At 50.1% G+C, this 18,852-nt stretch overlaps 8 protein-coding genes across 8 annotated transcripts; 5 read left to right on the plus strand and 3 right to left on the minus strand.

Moving 5' to 3' along the window:
• Nucleotides 1-60: 60 nt before the first annotated feature.
• Nucleotides 61-2,366, minus strand: N7516_003477 (bifunctional molybdopterin adenylyltransferase MobB/molybdopterin molybdotransferase MoeA family protein; the record flags this gene model as incomplete). The annotated part of the gene is made up of 6 exons (XM_057216197.1): nt 61-1,145; nt 1,178-1,834; nt 1,909-1,946; nt 2,004-2,044; nt 2,105-2,216; nt 2,254-2,366. 6 exons carry the CDS (start codon nt 2,364-2,366, stop codon nt 61-63), a joined length of 2,046 nt encoding a protein of 681 aa, XP_057078080.1.
• Nucleotides 2,367-3,137: 771 nt separating this feature from the next.
• On the minus strand, nt 3,138-3,991 carry N7516_003478 (H(+)-transporting V0 sector ATPase subunit c''; the record flags this gene model as incomplete). Its single annotated transcript, XM_057216198.1, has 5 exons — nt 3,138-3,246; nt 3,315-3,623; nt 3,684-3,775; nt 3,840-3,874; nt 3,934-3,991. 5 exons carry the CDS (start codon nt 3,989-3,991, stop codon nt 3,138-3,140), a joined length of 603 nt encoding a protein of 200 aa, XP_057078081.1.
• A 356-nt stretch (nt 3,992-4,347) lies between these two features.
• On the plus strand, nt 4,348-5,278 carry N7516_003479 (Rab family GTPase YPT6; the record flags this gene model as incomplete). The annotated part of the gene is made up of 5 exons (XM_057216199.1): nt 4,348-4,400; nt 4,460-4,485; nt 4,569-4,657; nt 4,756-5,158; nt 5,220-5,278. The coding sequence occupies 5 exons, from the start codon at nt 4,348-4,350 to the stop codon at nt 5,276-5,278; spliced, it is 630 nt and encodes a 209-aa protein (XP_057078082.1).
• Nucleotides 5,279-5,859: 581 nt separating this feature from the next.
• N7516_003480 (MmgE/PrpD family protein) lies at nt 5,860-7,448 on the minus strand (the record flags this gene model as incomplete). Its single annotated transcript, XM_057216200.1, has 4 exons — nt 5,860-5,992; nt 6,050-6,828; nt 6,895-7,032; nt 7,119-7,448. The coding sequence occupies 4 exons, from the start codon at nt 7,446-7,448 to the stop codon at nt 5,860-5,862; spliced, it is 1,380 nt and encodes a 459-aa protein (XP_057078083.1).
• Nucleotides 7,449-8,313: 865 nt separating this feature from the next.
• Nucleotides 8,314-9,411, plus strand: N7516_003481 (inositol phosphorylceramide synthase regulatory subunit KEI1; the record flags this gene model as incomplete). The annotated part of the gene is made up of 2 exons (XM_057216201.1): nt 8,314-8,355; nt 8,419-9,411. 2 exons carry the CDS (start codon nt 8,314-8,316, stop codon nt 9,409-9,411), a joined length of 1,035 nt encoding a protein of 344 aa, XP_057078084.1.
• A 1,538-nt stretch (nt 9,412-10,949) lies between these two features.
• Nucleotides 10,950-15,728, plus strand: N7516_003482 (sulfite reductase (NADPH) subunit beta; the record flags this gene model as incomplete). Its single annotated transcript, XM_057216202.1, has 4 exons — nt 10,950-10,980; nt 11,052-11,188; nt 11,243-15,628; nt 15,683-15,728. The coding sequence occupies 4 exons, from the start codon at nt 10,950-10,952 to the stop codon at nt 15,710-15,712; spliced, it is 4,584 nt and encodes a 1,527-aa protein (XP_057078085.1). The 3' UTR covers nt 15,713-15,728.
• Nucleotides 15,729-16,255: 527 nt separating this feature from the next.
• Nucleotides 16,256-17,383, plus strand: N7516_003483 (alpha/beta hydrolase; the record flags this gene model as incomplete). The annotated part of the gene is made up of 1 exon (XM_057216203.1): nt 16,256-17,383. The coding sequence occupies one exon, from the start codon at nt 16,256-16,258 to the stop codon at nt 17,381-17,383; it is 1,128 nt and encodes a 375-aa protein (XP_057078086.1).
• Nucleotides 17,384-17,980: 597 nt separating this feature from the next.
• N7516_003484 (uncharacterized protein) lies at nt 17,981-18,486 on the plus strand (the record flags this gene model as incomplete). The annotated part of the gene is made up of 3 exons (XM_057216204.1): nt 17,981-18,228; nt 18,290-18,375; nt 18,428-18,486. 3 exons carry the CDS (start codon nt 17,981-17,983, stop codon nt 18,484-18,486), a joined length of 393 nt encoding a protein of 130 aa, XP_057078087.1.
• Between the last annotated feature and the right edge of the window lie 366 nt (nt 18,487-18,852).

Here is an 18,852-nt window from a genome sequence, read left to right on the forward strand (position 1 = left end):
AGCAGTTTTCAGGCGATTCAGTTCTCCGTCTGGTAATAAATCATATATCGTGTCACGTCTCTAGCAAATTACCCGAGTGTCGGAGCCATGAACATCACCCATCAACAAAGCCTCCACAATCTCACCCTTGATACCAACTCCTCGTCCAGCCCGCAGCACCACCAAAGCATTTGCTTTGGCCAAACTGCCGACCTTCGAAGACCGCTGTCCGGCACCCTCAACCCCAGTGCTCGTCGCGTACAACCGGCCATCCGAGCGCGACGCTGTCACCACAGCACGATGGTACTCTGTGCGCTTGGGATCAAGCGGGAAGTGATGCGTCAGGACGACAGCGACGCGCGGGAGACCAAGCTGCGGTGCGAGCCAAGGCTTAGAGCTAATTGCCTGGGAGCTGTAGCCCAGGCCGGTGAGCTTGTGCAGTGAGGGGAGAACAAACAGGTTGAGAGTGACGAGGGCAGAGGCCGGGTTTCCGGGGAGCGAGAAGATGAGTTTTGATTGGCGCTCCTGCTGGGAGGATGTGGTGTCGCCAGTTGGTTTGAAAGGGACGGTTGCGAAGGTGGTTGGTTTGCCTGGTTTCATGGAAACGCGGCCGAAGTGGATGGTGCCGCCGAGTGAGCGCTCGATTGTCGGCTTGAGGAGGTCGAGTTCGCCCATTGAGACGCCACCGGTTGTGATTATCACGTCGACGCTGGTGGAGGCTCGGCCTACGCCGCGGAGAGAGTCGCGGAGAGCGTGCTCGAGCTCGCTGGCAGGTGTGTCGCGAGCGATGCCGAGGTCGACTATTTCGAAGCCCCATGAATTCAGGCATGAGAGAAGAGATGGGCGGTTGGAGTCACGGATTTGGCCGCCTGTCAGAGTTCGCGGGTCATTGTGCTCGACGAGCTCGTCGCCGGTGCTCAAAACACCTACGCGTGGTTTCCGGAAGACTTTGACAGTCTTGGTGCCGGTTGATGCCAGTAAGCCAATCTCTCCGCCAACGGGAGATATTAGGTCCCCGCGGGCGACGATTTTGGAGCCTAGTGTGACATCGCTGCCAGGCTCGCGCACATTCTCGCCCGGCTCGATATCCTCGGCGAGGATTTCGACTGTCGCTTCTTCCTTGCCGTCAGGTGTGCACGAGTCCAAGGTCGTATCCTCGACCATGACTACGGCATTCGCGTTGGGGGGAGAGGGGCACCAGTGGTAATTCTAGCGATAGTCCCTGGTTGCAATGGCTCTAGATTCCCGCCGAGATTAGCATGGGTGATGGATGCTACAGGGAATATCCCCTTCGTGGACTGGCCGGCGGCACTAGACTCTGGTGCAATGACAGCATAGCCATCCACGATACTAGCTCGATACGCTGGCACGGCCTCTGCGGCGTAGACGTCTTCGGCGATCACCGAGCCAATCAAGGATGTGGTAACTGGGACCTCAACAACTTCTGGCTCGGGAGTTTGCTCATTGATTCGCCGAAGGGCTTCATCTACAGACAGCATTGGGTAGGGTGAGGAGCGATAGCGCCGGTTAGGGCCCGCGCTAGGGTCGTTGGACTGTGGTCTTTCTGACGGCGACGTGTGCGCTTTTGGGGCCTTATGTCCATGCCCATGGTCATGACCATGATGATGGTGGTGATGATGATGTTTATGATCACCAACACCGGCCTCTGATTCCAGCTTCTTCACACCTCCAGAATGGAGGTCCCGTGAATTGGCCCCAGCAGACTGTAGACAGGCATGTGGAAGAAGTTTAACAACCGCTTCGAGGTTCTCCATAGCTCCTTTGGGTGAACCGGGCAAGGTAATAATCAAAGTTTTATTACGGACACCAGCAACTGGTCTGGCCATCATAGCAACTGCGCGGGGGATTAGCTGAAGTAAATATAGTCAAAGAGAAGCGCCATGGCGGCGCCCCTGATGTCATGCTCACAGGGGGTTACTTTCAAGGAGGCAGCAATCATGCCGTGTCTTGATGTCTTGGTTAGTTTACTAGCGTCAATGCGGCAACCAGAGTATCCAACTCACACTAGTCCCGGCGCATGGCGTTGAATTAGAGGGGACACGGCCTAGTGATGTCATGAGCATAAGAGCAAGGTCAAGCAGATCAGAATCACAGAATCACCAACTTCAGGGGTGTTGTCCTTGATAGCAAATCCTGTCCCTCCACTAAGAAGGATGAGGTTGCACCAATTAGGGCTATCGGCCCAGTCGTATATGGATTGCTGGATCTCCAACACGCTGTCCGGGACGATCCTGAATGCGGGGGGGTTCCCACTTCCCCTCTGCGGCCAAGATAGGCGTAAGTGCATCGACAACCTTGTCAGAAGCGGGGTCTTTCGAGGCAGTGTCTGAGACAATTAGGATTGCGGCTTTTAGTTTGGTCTCCATGATGTGCGTTGTGCATAGATGTCTGGGGAAGTGGATGTTTTCGTGGGGGAGAAGTTCTGTTAAAGGAAAAACCATCGGACTATCGCCAGATCCCGACATAAATTAGTGTTTACTGCAATTGGTGAATCGAAATTAGTGCCAATGCTGCTGCTCGTATGTGCCAATCGTAACCATTTTTGAAAAGGCCAATATTTTGCCCAGATTGCCCAGGTGTTCATATTCACTTACTACGAATTATCCCGACGTCCTTGTAGGCCCAGCCTCAAAAACCAGGTTTGAATGCAACCTCAATTAATTCAACCCAATTAGATTGGGAACTGCCTAGGTAACTATAGAATACATCTAACTACATGTAGATTGGTTTTGAATGAATTTTGAATACTAGGCTTTCATGTATTACTTCAGATTGTCAAAAAGCCAGGTTACATAGAGACTAGTTTGTCTACATGTAAATATAGATCGAAGTCATTTCATCTGATAGTTTCTACAAATATTCGTTCACATCCCTAGTGTAACAAGCTAGAACTAGCTCACGCGGCCTCAAATCTGATACATATTATCCCCGGATCATTGATGCAATTCGGCAAAACCAAAATGGCTCTACGTGGTTGACCCCAGACGCCCCAATGCGGTGTATATCGAAACATGAACATGAACTATGAAAACGAGAATAAATAGGCGAAGCGGATCGCCTGGAGCATATGTTTCGAGTGCCCGATATCTGTTTGCCGCCCAAATTTGAAGCTCTTCTCTCTCAAAGGAAACTCAATTTCAGGCCGCCTCCAAAACCGACGCCTTTTGGGCCACGAGGAGACCGACAATCAAACCGAAAAGACCAAGAACTGAGCTGAAAATCTCGACGACAAGAATCTTGACGAATCTAAAAGAGAAAACAATGTAAGTAACAGCCCTAAATATCATATCAACAATATCACAAGGATCACCTACAGGCTGGGGTCGGCTGCATCGGCCAGGGCAGCACCACTTCCATTGATACCAACGGAGATACCGCAAATAAGATTGCAGAGGCCGACTGTGATTCCTCCCCAGAAGACCGCGTATCCAGTGTAGTAGTTGCTGGAGGTATGGATTCCGCCTTCGGGTACCGGGCTGAGCTTGGAGGAGAAGACAATGGCCATGATGACACCGTAGATAGCGACGACTTCACAGAAAATAATGGAGATCAAGTTCTTGGTGCGAATACGGGGTGCTCGGACACCACCACCAACAATCGATGAGCCGGTAAGGAAGATACCCCTAAACAAAAGATGCGGTCAATATCGCGATGCCGGATCACATTGGCGGGGATCGGCTTACCATGCTGCGCCGACAACTGAGAAGCCAATACACGAAGCGATTCCGATATTTGCCCAAGCATAAGGAGAAACTTCCTCAAGGAAACGGCCGACCTAATACGTGTCAGGTTAGTAAACTTTTCGAGCAAATGGCTTGCTTTTTGCCTAAATTCCGTACATTGAACGCTTCACCCTCTCCATGGAAGAGCAAATCTAGAATCCAGACCCTCTCATTAGCTGCCAGATCGCACCTTGGATTCATCGAAACGTACACAATCCCACCACGATGAGAGCGGTGGTGGAGACACCGGCCGGGTAGAGGTAAGCCATGGCGACCTCTGTAAGCCTGATGACGAATAAATTAAAAGGTCAGAATGATCGCAGACGTAAAACGCAGCCGATAAGGTAGCTGAAGCTCTGAGATGGAAGCGGGTGATGGGGGACTCGGTGGCCGGAGCGGATTAACTGCTCCGTTCGGGCGGTGACCTCGCGATGTGCTTCCCCGGACGTGTTGGGCCATCTGTTTCCTCCTGATTTACTGTTCTTTCAAGGGAAGACACTTGTCTTAACCTTCTATATTCCCATTTGCCTTGTTCTCGTGTATTCCAACCAGTCGCAAGTCACTGACCTCATTCTGTGCCGCTTTACTACCCCTGAATTTCAACCGCATCAACATCTCCGTGACCATGGCGTCTACCTCCGGGGTTGGGTCGTATTCGAACCCCTTGAAGAAGTTCAAGTAAGGATTGGAACGGTGCAGTGTGTAATTTGAATTACATTGCTAACGGATATACGTAGGCTGGTATTCCTAGGCGAACAGAGCGGTAAGCGTTTCATCACTCCATACCTCTACTACATGCGCTCTGGTCAATGAAAGGCCACTACAAGATATCTAACATTACTGCAGTCGGCAAAACATCATTGATTACTCGGTTCATGTATGACTCGTTTGACAACACATACCAAGCAACTATTGGCATCGACTTTTTGTCCAAGGTATGCCACATTATACCCCGCACAAGGAGTCCAATTCTTTGGGCATTGCCCCGAGAAGCTATCTTTTCGCAAATATCGGAGCTAACCATCGTATCTAGACTATGTACCTTGAAGATCGGACTGTCCGTCTTCAACTTTGGGATACCGCCGGCCAAGAGCGATTCCGTTCCCTGATTCCTTCCTACATCCGAGACTCGAGCGTTGCTGTGGTGGTGTACGATATTTCGAATGCTAAATCTTTCCAAAACACACGAAAATGGATTGATGATGTGCGCGGAGAGCGTGGAAACGACGTGATTATTGTGCTAGTGGGCAACAAGACCGATTTGAACGACAAGCGGGAAGTCACTACCGCACAGGGCGAGGAAGAGGCAAAGAAGAACGGATTGATGTTTATCGAGACCAGCGCAAAGGTCGGGCATAATGTGAAGCAGCTTTTCAGGAGAATCGCTCAGGCTCTTCCTGGAATGGAAGGCGAGGCCAAGCAAGGCGAGAGCACAAGTATGTTTATTCTCATGTTTTACCCACCGACTTCTCATACTGACCATGACCTTTCCTCCAGTGATTGACGTCAATATAAGTCCTAAGGAGACGACCAGCAACGACGGCTGTGCCTGTTAAGCTTCCCCCGCATCATTCTCCCGTCCCTAGGTGCCCTACCTCGATGAAAATCGAGGTTGTCCATTGATATCCTACAATTTTCGAAGATGTACATGTCTTTTTTCTTTCTTTGCTCGCTCCTTGAGTCGATAGCGCGTGTCTAGATCTTTCAGTGCCGAATGCGGTTGTATCCAGTTTATTTTCCGAGCTCTTGGGAGGAGACAAGGTGTTTTTATTTCCGTTTAACCAGCATCATACGTTTTTTTTTTTTTTTTTTTGTGGCAGTTGAAGTTACTTCGCTTGACTTCCTTTGGGGTCTTCTCATTATCGCTATGGCAGCATGAGCTAACATGTCTGATATGCGTGATATGCTTTAATTGATGAAGCTGTATAATATGGCATTTCCCTTCTGGGTAACGCACCGCATAGTCGGGGCCAATGAAATATGAACTCGACAATATCATACCCATTAACTAAAATACTAAGACATAGTTCTGGTATTCTTGCCAAAAGTGGCCATAGTTTGCTTCATCCGTCACCAATATACTACCCAGTATGTGCACGGCAATTTTTCATACATGTTATGACCTAGGACGCAAGTCTTAGAAGGAAAACCCCTTAATATCCATCTCATGCTCCAAATTCCACGCTCTCTTGATTAAGGAATCGACCTTGTTCGTGTCTGTGATTCCGCCATATTTGGCAAGCGCGTGAGTTTTTGCCTCGATTTCAGACCTAGCGATGTCTGTCAGGACATAATTATATCATCTCTTAGAACTATGAAGAGCATACCTTGTCAATGGAAGTTCCGGGTCTCCCTTTGCAAATGTGACCGATTCCGTGAAAGACTTCCCGGACTTGCATGTAACAATAACAGTCCCTTGCCACCTCTCTGGGAACTGGGAATCGATCTCCGCATTAAATTCCATCTTCACTCGATTCTGGAATTCACGGAGAGAGATATCCTTCAGATCAGCTTCAGTAAAATCGGTTATCATAGCTTGGCCTTTCTTCGCCGCAACGGCTAGTACAAATCCCATGGAGAACTTGCTCTGGTGAACTGTGTCGCCATTACCACTTAGGCTAAGTACATTAATAGCAGCCTGGTATGTGGGAACAAGAACAGAGTCGATATCGTCAAAAGCAACCTTGTTCTTGGCCATTAGGTTTAACAGTGCGTCCACGCTAGGATGTGTGTGTCGACAAGATGCGTGCCATTTGAAGCTCGAACGAACAACAGCAAAATCTGTTCCCAAGTTCTGGTCAATTGCCTCTGGGTTGGTTGCGCCGGGGACAAGAGTAGCTCCCATTGCACGTGGTCCTTCTAAGATATCTTGAGGGCCTAGAAGACCATCACGGGCAGAATAGGCAGCGAATATACCGTCAAAACAGGCCTTTGCTGTGTGTACTTGTTTTGAGTGGGTTGCATCCATCAAGAACTGCCATAATCCTGCGGCTTGAGTCCCAGCCGTGCCGACTGCTGATAATGTCTGGTTTGCATCAAGCTTCAGAAGGTGGGCTACAGCTGCTGCAACTCCAATCACTCCGCCTGTTGCGGTGGTATGGAATTTCTATAGCACAAGTTCAACCAACTATTCCTGGGATGGCGATGTTCATGGAAACCCAATGAAGCTTACCTCATAATGGCTCTTTCCCAGATACTCTCCAACGCGGCAACCAACTTCGTAGCCAACCACGCAAGCGGTGATGAAATCTTTTCCGCTTGCCCCAATATCTTGAGATACTGCAAGAGCAGCTGGGAAAATTACAGTGGCCTATAGTCAAATAAGCATTGTGTTTGTCGACATATGGAGTATAGATAGTGGGCCACAAGCACAATGAGAACATAGACAGGACTGACTGGATGCATGATGCTTCGGTTGTGCAGATCATCCTGTTCGACCACATGGGATGCAGCGGCATTGATCAGACTAGCAAATGCTGGGCTAGTAGTGAGGGTTTGGGAGCCATCAATTAGTTCGCTCTTCCCACTAGACGGGCCCATTTGAGCCGCAAATCGCACCATTGCAGAAACAGCAGGGTGGCTACTACCGGCTATGGCACAACCCAGAGTATCTAGGAAAAAGTCCTTGGTGCGTTGGACCACATGATCAGGAATATCATTATAGTCCAGGTCGGCGGCCCATTTGACCAGTCGATCAGATCTTGTTTGGCTGGATGAGATAGTCATTGCAGAGATTCTTACGAAACTGGTTATGACAGAATGAATGAAGTGACTTGATACAAACTCCACGTTCGACCTCCAGATATATATGCGGGGCAAATATGGGGTAGGGGCCGTAGGGCACGTCGGTCATTTACTTGTTTCCCCTCTTCCAAGAGTGAGTTACATATTTCCCGAGGTATATATAAGAAATGACCTATTAAGCCGATTTGAGAGTATACAACGAAAGGGCTTTGGTATGTTGCATAGACATTCAGTCAGACTAAATCCTTTTAGTAAAATAGTATTCATTTCATGTTTGTATAAACAGTTCAAATAGTAAGAACAGAGTATAACTAGATAGTATATAGCCGACTTATACCAAATCCGGAATATTGATGCCCTGGATGTAAGGCATTAATTATTATTAATAATGGTTCGGGCATAAATACATAATACGTAAATGAATATGCATAAATGCATAAAATGATCAGTAACGTAAGGGGGCAAGCCACCTAAATTTTCTGTTACGCATTGCCTTTGAGGTCACATGGAGTTTTGTTGACCAGACCAGATATCATCTATACATATATATTTAAGAAGAACGATATAACTAAATAGTTGATCAAATATGAGTTCGTTATATAATTGAATAACTTGAATGATCTTTTCAAGGTTGCAAGTGAAATACAACATACATCCAAAACGGAATCGGGAAATTGATCTGCGGGCGGATCGCCCGGGAAATGGCGCCCCTGGAGCATCTGCGGTGCCATACACCCAGCCTTTTTCCTCTTCCCTTACTTTGTCCGTATATTACCCAACCACATTTCCATCGCTATTTTCCATCTCGATAACGCACATTCCTGGCCAGCGGCCCTAACATACACTCATGGGGTTCGCTTCCCGTTTTCTCCGCATTCCGCGGCCAGAGGTGAGTCGATATCGAATCTTATCCATTGCCCCCCCCACGGGAGCTAACTCATTTCGTTAAAAGTCCTTTTTCTATGTGATGAGCTTAGAGACTGGTGCTTCATTGATCACCCTTTCACTGCTTTTGAATAAAATCAGTGGCCTCTATGGCCTGCTGGCCCTTTTGACCGGCTACCACCTGTCTCCTGTCCAACTCTCAATGTACCTTTGGTCCCTCGTTGCCCTTGGACTCGCCGCACTCCTCTTCCCACACATTCGCAAACAGTCGCCTCTACAATGTCTCGCTCTCACCTACCTCTATGTATTCGACAGCCTGATTAACGCCGCATATACCGCCGCTTTTGGTGTGACTTGGTTCTTGGTGGTATCGCAACATTACGACAGTGGCAAAGCCGCGGGGCCAGGGGGCGACACGATCGCCCAGACTGCTGGTTTCACCAGCCCCAAGTACGATGCGGCCTACGTCGAAATCCAGAACACAAAAGACGGAAACAACTTCGTCGCTCATCCCCCGCGTGCGGCCGAAGACCTTAGTAATGTCGTTCTCCAGCCCGAGAGTCTCCCGAGCATCATCTTCATCTGTCTTCTGTGGGTGATCCGCGTCTACTTCGTTATTGTGATGCTCGCCTTCGCACGCCAGGCGCTCCGTCTCTGGGTTGCGATTCCCCGGCACACCCAACTGCCGACCCACAGCCGCAATGTTTCGGTCGCCAGCGTTGCCGACATCGATCGGGAACCTTTCTCCCCCTACAGCCCCGATGGTCAGGGTTGGCAAGGCAAGCTGGGTCGCGTGATGGTCAGCATCGGCCACAGCTATTGGCTGGGTGAAGAGGAGGACGGTAACTGGCTCAGCGGTATCAATCACAAGTTCCGCAACCGTTCGAACAATACGGAGCTGCCTGGTGCGCTGGAAAGAGAGAGGCGCCGACGTTCTGGAACCGGTCCCCCAGCACCGTCGCCATCCATTGTTCGATCTACTGTCCTTCAGCAGCCAATTCCTGAGCATGCACCCGGTGGCATGAATGTGAAGATGCAAGATTGGACCGCACCTCGATAATCGTTACCATTGCCTTAGCGGCTATGGAACAAGATCAGTTGCACTAATGTACAGCCCTCGCTTGGACTGGCTCAATGTCGTCAACCCCCTATCTTCCTTCTGGCTGTACTCAGCCAGGGGACACAATCCACCTTGGCTCTTGTGTCTGTCCTATCGTTTCATGAGGTCACTGAATCGGGTAACCGATCATCTGGCTTCACTCGATACTCCACCATCACGAAGCCCGAGCCCCTTTTGCTCGATACTTACGATAAACTGCATATATGAATTTGGAACAGGTCCGGGTATATGGCGATGACCAAACCACTCTGTGCTATTGATCGATATCTCTCCCTGTCTGGGTCTGGAAAGCGTTTTAAATCCCATTATGGGGATCGGGACGCTTAAACTCAAAAAGGAATCTTGGTTGAGGGTCACACTCCCGGTTATCCATCTCACATCCACGATTTTGGCGTCCGGGCATGGATATGTATATTGCCTATCTGAAATGGGGGTTTTGCATATTTGCCCGCGAGGGTTTCATGTCTTGTTTTGTACACAATTGCTTTTTGGACACACCTCATATATAATACTAGTATAATTTATTCTTGACGATTTAACAGAGTATAGTCAGTAATACTATAAAATATTTGAGTCTTTCCTATTAATCCTTAACCGAAATGGGATTAGTAGATTAAGTTCTTCCTTTTTCCTTTTTCCTTTTTTTTTTTAATATGACTCGGCCGAATTATTATAGTAAGGTTGATTGGATAAAGCCATGATATATACTCAAGCGAGATCGGTGAAGACCTCTGACCTTCGGCATTTGACCGATAGTCTTGTTCTAGTAGGGATTCCCTTCAGGTCTTTGGACAGCCGAGCCCTAGAATAGGCTGAAAAGACGAGAATATGCCGAATAAAATGCATTCGTTGGACATGGGTAATTGCCGGGGTGCTATTGGTACGCTAAAAGCATGAAGAAAAATGCCTAATCGATGCTCTGTGAGTCAATCACCTACAACAGTTATAGATAGGTACAAGATAAGTCGGGATTACTAGACAAGCAAATCCCTTGACAATCCCGAGATTTAAGTATATTTTTTGTAGATTTTGTAGATATTGATGTAGTTCTATTCGACGTCAGGTACGGGCCACAAGCCATCTGCAGGCAAATCCCGACGCTGACGTGCTCGACGGTATCACGGGATCCCCCGCACTGAACCCAAAACGGAAGGTTTGCATTTCCACCGGTCGGTGTTTGCACTGATGTCGTGATCGAAGACCAATCAGCAGATTGCTGATCTAACCCCCCCAAACGACGGAGAATTGAGCGAAGGGAAAGAAAAACCACTGGCTCTTTTTTTTTTTTTTCCTTGTCTAGAAAGAGAATTTCAAGAGAGACTGAGAGACATCAAGTTTAATTGTCTCCTCTCACTTGTTACTATTTCTCTTCGGATCTGTGCTGCGAGTGGGAGATCGCTGCATACATACTGATAAGGTATATCGCGATTTTTATCATCCCACTTGTGCTGCGAGCTTAATAGCCAATAATCGCAAAAATGGCATCTGTTTCAAGCGCTGCCGAAGCAGGTAAGTCATTTTATATTATCTCTCATCCTTGAAAATCTAGGGCAATGGCTGATCACCATGCGATTGTATAGTGGCGAGAATCGCCTACCTCACTAGTGATACTGTTCTCTCCGTACAGCCTTCGCTGCAGAATGACTCATTGTTCTCCAAGTCGCTTAAGGCCCTCAAGGCTAACAAGACGAGCAACCTCTCCTCAAAAGCCACCGAGGTGAGTTGGATTGTTGGGATTGCGAGACCGGAGCTCAACTAATAGTATACCCAGGTCCAAACTGTGCGCTATAATGAAGATCCGCTCCTGTCCGCCTTCATTCCCCTTCAGAATGGCGAGACTATCTCCGTCGTCACCAGCTCCTCCGTCCTGATCACCGCCGTCCCCCACCTTTACCGTCTCGCCAACAGCCCCGTGGTCATCCACGTTGCTCTGGAGCCCTCTCCGTTCCCTGATTACTCCGTGATCAGCTCCATCCGCCAGTCCGGTTTCGCATTCCTCCACTCAGAGACCGTGCAAGAGGCCCAGGACATCGCTATCACAGCCCACGCGCTTTCTAACAAGTCTGGGAAGGGTGTCATCCACTTTTTCGACCCCTCTAACTCGGCCAAGGACCCCTCCATTCCCGAGGAGGACGTTGAGGTTGTGAAGAAGGTTCTCAGCATTGGTGGAAATGCTGCCACCTCTGCCGGAACCCAGACTCTTTACGCCGACTCCGGTCGTGCGGCAACTGTCACCGAAGAGACCGTGGGTACTTCACCCGCTGGCCAAGCCGAGCCAACGAACTTGACTGCGCCCTCTCAACCTCTAACTCCTTTCAACGCTAGCGTTGACAACTCATCAGTTGGCTCCTCACGGAGAGATAGCAGCGCTGGTAGCGAAGCCCCGAGCTCGACCGCGACGACTGTGGACAGCACCACCATCCGGCCTGTTAACGCGGGCGATATCTTCGAATGGACAGCTCAGATTTGGAACACTCTGTTCGAAGAGGTGGGCCGCAGATACAATGCCATTGAGTACACTGGTGTTGCTGATGCTAAGTCTGCTATCTTTGTCTTTGGATCTACCGGAGTCTTTGTGGATGCTCTCGCCAACGCCGGTGCCAACCCGGAGTTGGAGAACATTGGCCTGATCACTGCTCGCCTGTACCGCCCCTGGGTCGGTGGACAGATTTCCAACTCTATCCCTACCTCCGTTGAGAAGATCGCTGTCCTCGAGCAGGTTCGCAAGACCACCCGATGGGGTCCTTCTTTCATGGACTTGCTGTCCAGCCTCACCCCCTCTGGCGCTCGCGCCCAGGCTCCTCAAATTGTCGGGTATCGTCTCGGATATATTGAGCCCTCTACCGCTGTTCAGGCCCTTCGCGGTGTCTTGCAGAACCTAAACTCCGCCTCCCCCATCCAGAATCTTGACATTGGAAGCTCTCAGGTTCCTACTGTTCAACACGCTCTCGAGCAGCCTCGCATTGAGAACGCTTACTTGAAGATCTTGAACCAGCTCTTTGGCGAGCGCCTTCACATTGCCAACCAGCTTGGATCCAACAACGCTGGTGTCTCCGGCACTATTGCCGCAAGCCCGGAGTTTGGATTTGGTTCGCTGCTAGCTCGCCAGGAGCACCGCCAGCGCTTCATCCGGGAGGTTGAGGAAGCCACCAAGTCCACCGCCTTTGCTACCGACGTTCCCAAGACTTGGTTGTCTCGCTGGGCTCTGAATGTGAAGGAAGCTGCCAAGGCTAACAAACTGGCTCCTGATGTGATCAGTCGCCTCTCCAACGATGGCTCCGCTATTTCCCGCCAACTCCTCCAGTCCAAGAATCTCTTCTACGAGGAGTCTGACTGGCTGGTCGGCTCCGATGCCTGGGCTTACGATTTCGGCAACTCCGGTGTTCACCACGTTCTCGCATCTGGTGCGAACGTGAACATGCTCATCATTGACTCCCAACCCTTCTCTGAGCGCGCAGCATCTGACGCTACTCGCCGCAAGAAGGATATCGGTCTCTATGCCATGAACAGAGGTAACGCATACGTCGCATCCGTGGCTGTTTACAGCTCGTACACCCAGGTTCTTCAGGCCATGTCTGAGGCCCAGCAGTTCAACGGTCCCTCGGTTGTTGTCGCCTACCTGCCTTACAACCAAGAGAACGACTCGGCACTCACAGTGCTGCAGGAGACCAAGAAGGCCATAGATCTCGGCTACTGGCCCCTGTACCGCTGGAACCCCGACAACGAGGAGAAGGGCGAACCAAAGTTCTCCCTTGACTCCGAGCGCATCAAGCGTGATCTTGAGGAGTTCCTCCGCCGGGACAACCAGCTTACCCAGCTCATGAACCGCCACCCCAAGTATGCCCCTGTTCTCTCTGAGTCTTACGGCACTGAGGTACGTGCTTTGCAGAAAAGAAATGCCAAGGACTCATATGAGAAGCTCTTGGATGGTCTGTTCGGTGCTCCTCTCACCATTCTTTTCGCATCCGACGGTGGTAATGCCCAGAACATTGCTAAGCGTCTTGGCAACCGTGGTCGCGCCAGAGGCCTGAAGACCATGGTCATTGCTATGGATGAGTTCCCTCTTGAGGACCTGCCCACTGAGGAGAACGTTGTGTTCATCACTAGTACTGCAGGCCAGGGTGAATTCCCTGTGAACGGTCGTGCCCTCTGGGAGCATGTCAAGAACACCGGTGATCTCGACCTGTCCACCATCAACTATTCCGTTTTTGGTCTTGGTGACAGCCACTACTGGCCCCGCAAGGAGGACAAAATCTACTACAACAAGCCTGGAAAGGACCTTGATGACCGTGTCGCCTTCTTGGGTGGTCGCAAGCTCACTGACATTGGCCTCGGTGATGACCAGGACCCTGATGCCTACCAGACCGGGTACTCCGAATGGGAGCCCCGTCTGTGGAAGTCTCTCGGTGTCGATAAGGTGGAAGGTCTGCCCGAGGAGCCTGCCCCGATCACCAACGAGGATATTAAGATCGGCTCCAACTTCCTTCGCGGTACCATCGCTGAGGCTCTTCTTGATGAGAGCACTGGCGCTATCCCCGCTAGTGATCAGCAGCTGACCAAGTTCCACGGTACATACATGCAAGATGACCGTGATCTCCGTGATGAGCGCAAGGCCCAAGGTCTTGAGCCTGCCTACAGCTTCATGATTCGCTGCCGTCTCGCCGGTGGTGTTGCCACCCCTAAGCAGTGGCTGCAGATGGATGCCATCAGTAGCTCACACGGTAACGAGACCATGAAGCTCACTACCAGACAGACCTTCCAGTTCCACGGTGTGATCAAGCGCAACCTTCGTGGCGCCATGCGTGCCATCAACAACTCCATGATGGACACACTCGCTGCCTGCGGTGATGTGAACCGTAATGTTATGTGCAGTTCTCTCCCCGAGCTGTCTTCCTTCCACCGTGAGACCTGGGCTATCTCTTCCAAGATCAGTGAACACCTGCTGCCCTCAACTTCTGCCTACCATGAGATTTGGCTGAAGGATGACAACGACAAGAAGGTTCAGGTCGCTGGAGATGCTGTCGTTGACCACGAACCCCTCTACGGTCCTACCTACCTCCCCCGCAAGTTCAAGATCACCATTGCCATTCCTCCTCACAACGACACTGATGTCTATGCCCACGACATTGGTTTGATCGCCATCAAGGGCGCCGATGGCCACCTAGAGGGCTTCAACGTACTGGCTGGTGGTGGTATGGGTTCCACCCATAACAACACCAAGACCTACCCCCAGACTGGTCGCATGTTCGGATACATTCCCGCCGACAAGATCCACCTTGCCTGCGAGAAGATTATGCTCGTGCAGCGTGACAACGGCGACCGCAAGAACCGCAAGCACGCCCGTATGAAGTACACCATCGACGATATGGGTGTTGAGGCTTTCCGAGGCGAGGTCGAGAAGCTTCTTCCCGACGGCCTCAAGTTCGGCGAACCCCGCCCCTTCGAGTTCAAGTCCAACGTCGATACCTTCGGCTGGATCAAGGATGATACTGGTCTCAACCACTTCACCTTCTTCATTGAGAATGGCCGTATCGAGGATTCTGCCGATTTCAAGATGCGCACCGGTCTTCGTGAGCTTGCTGAGATGGGCAAGGGCGAGTTCCGTCTTACCGGTAACCAGCATCTGATGATCTCCCGCATCACCGATGAAGACCTCCCCGCTATTAAGGAGCACATGGCCAAGTACAAGCTTGACAACACTGCTTTCTCTGGCTTGCGTCTGTCTTCCTCTGCTTGTGTTGCCTTCCCTACCTGCGGTCTGGCCATGGCAGAGTCCGAGCGCTACCTCCCCGTTCTGATCTCCAAGCTCGAGTCCACCCTTGAGGAGTGTGGTCTTGCTCGTGACAGTATCGTCATGCGTATGACTGGTTGCCCCAACGGTTGTGCTCGTCCCTGGCTCGCCGAGGTTGCCTTTGTCGGAAAGGCCTTCGGTGCATACAACATGTACCTGGGCGGTGGCTACCACGGCCAGCGCCTCAACAAGCGCTACCGCTCTTCCATCAAGGAGGATGAGATCCTTGACATTATGAAGGACCTCCTGAAGCGCTACTCTCTTGAGCGTGATACCGATGGCGAGACCCCTGAGCGTTTCGGTGATTGGTGTATCCGTGCTGGTGTCATCAAGGCCACCACTGATGGACAGAACTTCCACGATGGCGTAAGTGATTCCTTCCATGATATTCACACTATTGATTCTAATAATTTCCTACAGGTTGCCGAAGATGAGGAAGAAGAAGAGTAAATGTTGAACACCGCATTTACGCATATAATCTCCGATTTTTTATGACTCTCATGGGATTCTAAAATTTCCTTTTTTCCCCCTTTCTAATTGTTGGATATTCTCACGTCTATATCTCACGTCGCAATGCATTGATGTCTTGGCGATTGTATGATTCCATGCAAAAATGTTAGATTTCGCTTTTTCTTTTCTGCTTTATTCCCTTTCTTCATGTGAATTTCAATGACAGTTCAAGTCTGCTCGTACATATATACTCAAATGAGATCAGTTTTCTATCAGCTTAGGATCAATCAAAACATTCTCGTAGTCTCATAAACTATAGTAAGTACCGAAGTAGTAAACCCTGGGACATCCAGAGGTGGCAGAAACCCAACCCGTGGAATCAACTCAGGGGAGGCGCGCTGGCCACACATCGATGCAGGTTTGACATCACCCCCAGTGCCTTTTTGGCCTTCACCCTCCAAAGCTTCGTTGGTCCCAACCTTCTCACTTCTTCTTCTTCTAACCACTTTCGTTAATGTCCATTTCAGCTTAAGGTCGATCAATATGAACTCGATTCTATCCGCGGCTTTCGCGCCACTGCTCTATCTACGCCCTCGGTTTCGTCAAGATCAGGACTGGTCGTATCGACAAGCACTGGCAAACACTTTTATGAAAGTCTTCCTACGCATTTTCGTGGTATTTCGCACAAAACCACCGCTTTCTCTCAAACCTGGTCTAGATGGAGACCGCTTCGTCGTGATAGAGCCTGGGCCACCAGAGCTCTACACCAGCATCACAGTAGACGATGAGATCCAACCAGTGGCTGTAGGAGGCACCTGGTTCCCATCACTCTACCAATACAACACAACCACCACCCAAGACAAGCATGTCGTGCTCCATTTCCACGGCGGCTCTTACATCCTTGGCGACGGCCGCACATCATCTTGCAAGTTCCTCGCCAACAGCTTACTAGAACATACACCAGTAAGCCACGTCTTCAGCCTACAGTACCGTCTAGCCTGCAACCCCAACGGCCGTTTCCCTGCACAACTTCAAGACGCCATCTCCGCCTACTCGTACCTACTCCACACGCTGCACATCCCGGCATCTCGCATCGTTTTCAGTGGCGACAGCGCAGGTGGCCACCTCGTCCTCGCACTCCTGCGTTACATCACCAAATATGACGACGAGACGATCCTTCCCCGGCCCACCTGCTCGTGGCTTTTCTCGCCCTGGTGTGATATCCCTAACTCTCGCAACAAGCATCTCTGGGAGAACATACCAAATGTACAGACGGACTATATTCCACCCTCATTCCCCGCGTGGGGCGCGAAGCATTTGATCGGCAACCTAGATATCACTAGCGAGTTCGAGCCGTATCTTGCGCCCATCTGGCACCCCTTTGTCCTGCCTTCGCCTGTCTTGATTGTTTCCGGTGGTCGGGAGGTTATGTGTCAGGAGCATGATCGGTTGGCGAGACATTTCAGTAAAATGCAGCAGAATGAAGGTCGAGTGGAGTATTTCGTGCAGGAGCACTTGCCGCATGATATTCTCATGGTTGCTTGGATTCTGAACTTTCGGAAAGAGGCTGAACAGTGTGCTGTCCAAGCCGGGGGGTTCTTGACGAGAACACAGGCTCAGTCGGAGGGGGATGATACTGAGGTTCCTTCTGTGGCTTTTGGGTCAGGATGATGTTGCTACGTCTACTATGCCCTTTCGGTGTATCATATTGCTTCCCACATATGTATTGCTATTTGAGCTAAACTTTCTCAACTCTTGATTCTACGTGGGAGAACGCCTCTTTACGGATTCTCCTGGGCATATTAGAAAAAGGCCTTTTGGTAGCCACTTCCAACATGTCAGCTCTTTCCCCTTTCATCTCTTCGTCATTTGTTTGGTTGGAATAACCAGGACCGCCTTCCCTAAAATTATTTTCAAGCAGTGATTTGTTTGTCAGTGACCAGGCAGCCTCCAGCCTTTTCAGACATCAACCCCCTCCCAAATTCTTTCTCTCTTTCAATCTCTTTTCTCTCAAGATCCTGTACCCATCGCAACTTACAACCCGCATCGAGGCTCCTATTCTCGATATTATCCTATTCAACGCAACGCCAGTGTTTTGATTTCATCTAAAATCGTTGGCACTATCGACTTATCGACCTCCGTCATTCCTTAGCCTCAGTGCGTTGACGCGTTGACGCGTTGACAACACCGGAAAAGACCCAGGGAATTCGAAGACACATACAGTTATATCGCGATCGAGCAGTAGTCTACGTACCGTCGCGGTCGAAAATGGCACCTATCCCAGGAGTCATTTGCAAAGCAGCTCGCTTTGAGAACCTGTGCAGCATAAACTGGACAGACTACAGCACGTACACCAAGGTAACGACAACTGGCAAGCATACTAGCTGCAACAAGCTGGTAAACTTCTCTCACAAACTCCAGGAGCTGCCATGTTTGCCCATGGTCATTGGGAGCGTTCTTTTTGCGATGATCGTGGTGGGCATTGTCGCCCACTTTTGCTTTCGGGGAAGGCACAGGTATGTGGTGAATATCTTATTTGTGATTGCGCGGGGTCACTCATTTGAGTTGGTCATGCAGGCATCCGCGGCAAACTGCATCTCCCGAGGATAAGATGAAGACAGAGGGTGCTGAGTATCTGGATGTGGTTGAGGAACCCCGCTCAGGTATGTTGAGACATACATGTCTTGCTATGTGCCCGGCTCATGAGGTATATAGATGGCTGGATGTGTTTCATTCTGGCCTGCCATGCTGCCATTACCCTCGGTGGTGTCTGATGCAAAGGTACATATACAGCTGTTGGAGAACAAGACAGTCAGATGGATACCCCCTGTTCTCTGGTCAGCTAACAATGCTCTGCGGAACTGTAGTTGTCTTGTGGAACTTGTAGTCTCAACTACAAGTCCCGTGCTTGTGGTCTGAGCCTGATGTGACGATTTATTTATGAGACTGGATCGAATATGGGTTCGGGCGTCTAGCAATGAATATTTCTATGTTTAGGAAAAACAGTCCACTCAGCACAAACGAAGTGGAGAAATAGATGTGCAGTCTAAGACATTATCAATAACAGAACATGTTAGTTGTATAACATACCTATATGTTAACGGATATCGCTCAACTACCTTGTACAAGTAGATGTAGGG

The sequence above is a fragment of the Penicillium verrucosum genome (genome assembly GCF_028828655.1).
Source record: "Penicillium verrucosum strain IBT 35672 chromosome Unknown utg000001l_segment0_segment0, whole genome shotgun sequence".
NCBI lineage: Eukaryota > Fungi > Ascomycota > Eurotiomycetes > Eurotiales > Aspergillaceae > Penicillium > Penicillium verrucosum.